General features: G+C 43.5%; 1 protein-coding gene across 2 annotated transcripts in view; it reads right to left on the reverse strand.

Annotated features, from left to right (window-relative positions):
- Positions 1-936: 936 nt before the first annotated feature.
- Positions 937-5005, reverse strand: part of AIFM1 (apoptosis inducing factor mitochondria associated 1) — a 39924-nt gene continuing 35855 nt past the window's right edge. For both annotated transcript variants that reach the window (XM_003796938.2, XM_023517360.1), the window contains exons 14-16: positions 3796-3920; positions 1522-1718; positions 937-1193 (exon numbers count right to left, since the gene is read on the reverse strand). In XM_003796938.2, the coding sequence (XP_003796986.1) occupies positions 1122-1193; positions 1522-1718; positions 3796-3920 (394 nt within the window). In that variant the 3' untranslated portion in view covers positions 937-1121. The remainder of the gene's footprint in view (positions 1194-1521; positions 1719-3795; positions 3921-5005) is intronic.

The raw sequence follows: 5005 nt of genomic DNA on the forward strand, positions 1-5005 counted from the left end.
AAAAAAAAAAAAAATTAAGTAATTTAAAATGCCAAAAACGAGCTCACTTATGAACCTGTGAATTACATTCCCAGGAAATCATCTATAAAGTGAGTTGTACCTATAAGCATATTTTAGAGAGGAGTAAAGAGAAGGCAGAGTTCTAGTATGGGAGACAGTGGGTACAGGAGTCAAGAGATCATGATCCCTTGAGGAAATGGCTTCAGGTTTAGCTGTGAAGCATCCTGCCCTCTGAACTTCTCTAGTTGTAGTAAACATCCTTTCTGTCCCCTGCAGAATTAAGTTCTGGGACAGGAGTTGTTCCAGGTATAACTGAGTCTACAGTGTGTCCCAGAAGTCATCATACAAAGGAAAAGTGGAAATTGTAGGTGAATCTACATTTATAAAATATTCATTAGAAAATTCTACAAAGGCTTGGTGCCTATAGCTCAGTGGCTAGGGCGCCAGCCAACATACACCGGAGTTGGCAGGTTTGAACCTGGGTTCAAACCCGGCCCAGGCCTGCCAATGACAACTTCAACTGAAAAATAGCCGGGCACTGTGGCAGGTTGGTCCCAGCTGCTTGGGAGGCTGAGGCAAGAGAATCACTTAAGCCCAATAGTTTGAGGTTGCTGTGAACTGTGACACCACAGCACTCTACCCAGGGCGACATAGTGAAACTCAGTCTCAAAAAAAAAAAAAAAAAAAAGACAGTCAACTTCCCATGAGGGGAGGAGAGGAGTCAAGCATTGTGGGCAGAGACCACAGCAGGGTGCAGGCAGAGAGCTCTGGGAGGGTGAGACAGATATGTTTGGAAAATGAGTTTAGAATGTGGAGTAGGGAATACATAGCTGAGAAAAATCATGTCCTTGGAAGCTGCTACAATTTGCTTGCTCTCTAATACACATAGCTTTCCTCCTTCACCTATCCACCCCCTTTAAAAGAGAACACAATTTGATTTAGAAGAATCTTATTTTATTTCATGATGTGAACATTAAGAATTCGCCTGCATGGTTGAAAATATTCACAAAGGACTTGATTATTCACACTCATATGCACAGAGTTTACCAAATAAAAAATGCTTTACCCATCCAACCACCTATTAGGGATGGTGAAGAGCTTGCCTATTCCACAGTGGGGCTTCAGTCTTCATGAATGTTGAATAGTTTGGCTACTTCGTTGAGATCTTCATGTTGCTCACCGTCCTTAATGATCTGAGGGAGAGAGTTAACAATAGGTCCCTAACTCACTCCATGTGCATTCAGACCAGACCCACACAATGGGGCAGCCTGGGCCACAGTGGGAGAGAGTTATGGGAATGGCTTTCTACTAACACAAAATGAGCAGCTTGCCAAACTCTCAGGCCACTCAGCCAAGTCCCAAATGAAAAAGAATGTTCCTGAGCCAAGGCTACACCTTTGTTCTGCTCAGGCACAATTTGACCTGGGTGGAGAATGCATCTCGGGGCACCTAATGAAGTCACGGGAGCACTTGCCGACCCACGCTTTCCATCTTCCTCTGAGAGCTCTGATAAGAACCTACCTTCCTTGCTATTGGCATTCTGTTAAAGATGTTCCAAAGCACGATCCCCACGACCACTTTGTCCCTGAGGTAGAAGATGACACCTTTGCCGTAATCTTCCCCTTGGACGGGGGCTTGTGGAACTGTAGGAGTGTTGGGAGGAATAGCAATTTCCGAAGCTTCAGACTCTGTCTCACTCTCTGATCGGATACCAGTCCCTGTGGCCAACCCCAAAAACAAACAAACATAAAAAGTCAAAACTTTATGACCTTAAGAAATTCTAGAAGGCTATCTTTTGAGACTTACTTCAAGCTGTTTCTAGATAGTTTTTCTGTGCGCTCTCAGTAAACCTTGGCTTTCTCCAGCCCCTCTCCAATGACAAAGCCAAGGAAAGTTTGTCCTGGCCAGCTCCAGGCATTGGGTCAGTCTTATCCCAAACATCCCTCCCTTACTCTCTCATTTAAATTTACCCTATGGGCTCGGCGCCTATAGCTCAACCGGCTAAGGTGCCAGCCACGTACACCTAAGGTGGCGGGTTCGAATCCCCAGCCCGGACCCGCCAAACAACAATGACGGCTGCAACCAAAAAATAGCCGGGCATTGTGGCGGGTGCCTGTGGTCCCAGCTACTTGGGAGGCGGAGGCAGGAGACTCGCTTGAGCCCAGGAGTTGGAGGTTGCTGTGAGCTGTAATGCCATGGCACTCTACCCAGGGGGACAGCTTGAGGCTCTGTCTCAAAAATAAATAAATAAATAAATAAATAAATAAATAAATTTACTCTATGGATATTTCCTGGTATCTGAATCTCTTCAAATCTTCAGATCTTGTCCTCTGAGAAACATTCTAGAACTACACATGGTATAATACAGTAGCCACTAGCTACATAGAGCTATTTAAATGAACACTATTTCAAATTCAAGTAAGTATAAAATTCAGTTCCTCATTTGTACTAACCACATTTCAATGCTCAATAGCCCCCTGTGACTAGTGGCTAATGTACTGGACAGAGTAAGAAGAGACCATTCCCATCACAGCAGAAAGGTCTATTGGACAGTACTCCTAGAGAGACACTAGCCAAAGCAGAAGGCACATCCACATAGAAAAAAAAAAGAAAAAAAACCACAGTGGAGGCATTTCCTCATAGAGGAGAAGGAGGAGGGGAAAGGCATCATGGGAAAGATATGGCCTTGTCTTCTAAGAACCATCAGCCACCAAATAAAACAGCCCAGTGACAAAGCAGGGGTATAGAATATACCCAAATTATACAGAAAAAAACCCCTACATATCCATATAATACCTTGCTTTCTCCTTCTTAAAGAGCAACTTGCCCTTGAAACACCTCTGGCAAAAGGACACAGAGGTTAAATAACTTGAGCCAAGGTCACAGAACAAGGCCTAGGAGTTAATGAAAGAGACATGTTGGGGAGAGAAGTCCATTCCAAGAGAGATGCCTCCCATCTAAAGAAAACCAGGCAAAAAACAAAACAAAACAACCCTGACATTAAGATCCATTAGAGGCAACCGAAGAACTACTCAGCCCAGTTCTCTAGTGCCCAAGCCCCATGGAGGATAGCAGGTCCTAAGCTAAGGCTCTCAGGTCTGGTTCTTGAGTTTAGCATGAAGCAAAAACAAACAAAAAAGAAGAAAGAAAAACACAAAAACAGGGGCGGTACCTGTGGCTCAGTGGGTAGGGCGCCAGCCCCATATAACAAGGGTGGCAGGTTCGAACCCAGCCCCGGCCAAACTGCAGCAACAACAAAAATAGCCGGGCATTGTGGCAGGTGCCTGTAGTCCAACTACTCGGGAGGCTGAGGCAAGAGAATCGCCTAAGCCCAGGAGTTGGAGGTTGCTATGAGCTGTGATGCCATGGTACTCTACCAAGAGCGATAAAGTGAGACTCTGTCTCTAAAACAAACAAACAGACAAACAACACACAAACACACACACACACACACAAACAAAACCTAAAAGTTCCATCTAGTATTTTTCTTTTCTTCATCACATAGGTCTCCCTATCCACTAGAGATGAACTAAACAACAGAGTCATTGAGCCAGCCACTGTCCACTGTCTAGGATGGATACCCACAATATTTAAGTCTATGCTTTGACTAGGATACCTAATTTTGCCAGATCTTAGACCACTAAAGAGTGAGGACCTGGGGTTTGGTTTCTTTTAAAACACAACATGAAGAGAGGCTTTCACTGACACTCCCTCTGGCTAATACAGAAACCCCTTGTTCAGGAGAATTTGGACCACTGTTTCTCAACACTCTTGGAAGTGGTTGGGCTTCCTTACCTGACTGCTCTGTGGCAGATTTTGGGTTGTCCTGTGCAGTTGCTTTTGCAAAAACACCAACTGTGGGCAAACTACTGTCCACAAGACCAATAGCTTCATAGCCAACATCAGGGCCCAAATCACTCCTAAGGAAGGAAAAAGAAGAGGGTGTTCTGTTAAGGGTCTATAAGGAATGACATGGCAGCACATATTCTCTGTGACACTATACTTTCACACAAACCACTTAGTATGTGTAACAACAAAAATACCAAACAGATCTGTCAGCTAGAGCATCTGGGGACAATCATGAGGAAGCAAGATTAACCTAAACAGCTGTTATTTGTCCTGAAGAAGTTATTAGCCATATTCCATATCCATACAAGGATCCAAACTTTCTTAAATTTATCTGTGCTTTTTTCCCATACCACATTTGGGAACTGATGGTTTTCCCACTTTGGCTATTCACTATCTTTCTTTAATTCATGTCAAAGCTGCCTTTCTGAAGCTTTAAAGAGTGTTCTGTATTTTGGAATTCAGAATTTGAGATGTTTTATGGTTTCACTGACCTACATTATTTCCCCTTAGCCTTCATTTCTCAACTCTGGAGTGCTCTCTATAAACAGGCACCTTTGTCTCCTTGGTGATTTGGTTTTACCTGCTCTTCTTGGAAACTTTCCCTATCATCCTCATACCTTTAATATGCTAGGACCTTCACAGGACATTTGAGGTACACATTACCATGCTTTTTTGGAATAATCTAGGATGCTCTAGCTGTTTTGTTTCTGGCACTCTACAATTTCTTATCTTCTTGGCAACATCAGCTCATTGGACTGCTGTCTTCAGGGAATAGTCTATAATGGCTCCTTGGAATCTGTTCTAGGCTCTCACTGATAATTGTATAGTTATGGACTATTTTTGCCTAACTGCATTATCTTACATGTGTTAATCCATTAGCTATTTTTAAATTAATTATTTATATTTTTGGACATGGAGTTCACTCTGTCACCAAGGTTGGAGTAATGTGATCATAACTCACTGTAACCTGGAACTCCTGGGCTCAAATGAACTCCTGTCTCAGCCTCTCAAATAGCTAGGACTGCAGGTAGAGTGCCATGGCATCATAGCTCACAGCAACCTCAAACTCTTGGGTTCAAGTGATTCCCCTGCCTTAACCTCGTGAGTAGCTAGGACTCCAGGCACTGGCAACAATGCCCACTATTTTTTTTTTTTT

This window comes from Otolemur garnettii, unplaced genomic scaffold, assembly GCF_000181295.1.
Source record: "Otolemur garnettii isolate 467f Iridium unplaced genomic scaffold, OtoGar3 scaffold00109, whole genome shotgun sequence".
Classification (NCBI taxonomy): domain Eukaryota; kingdom Metazoa; phylum Chordata; class Mammalia; order Primates; family Galagidae; genus Otolemur; species Otolemur garnettii.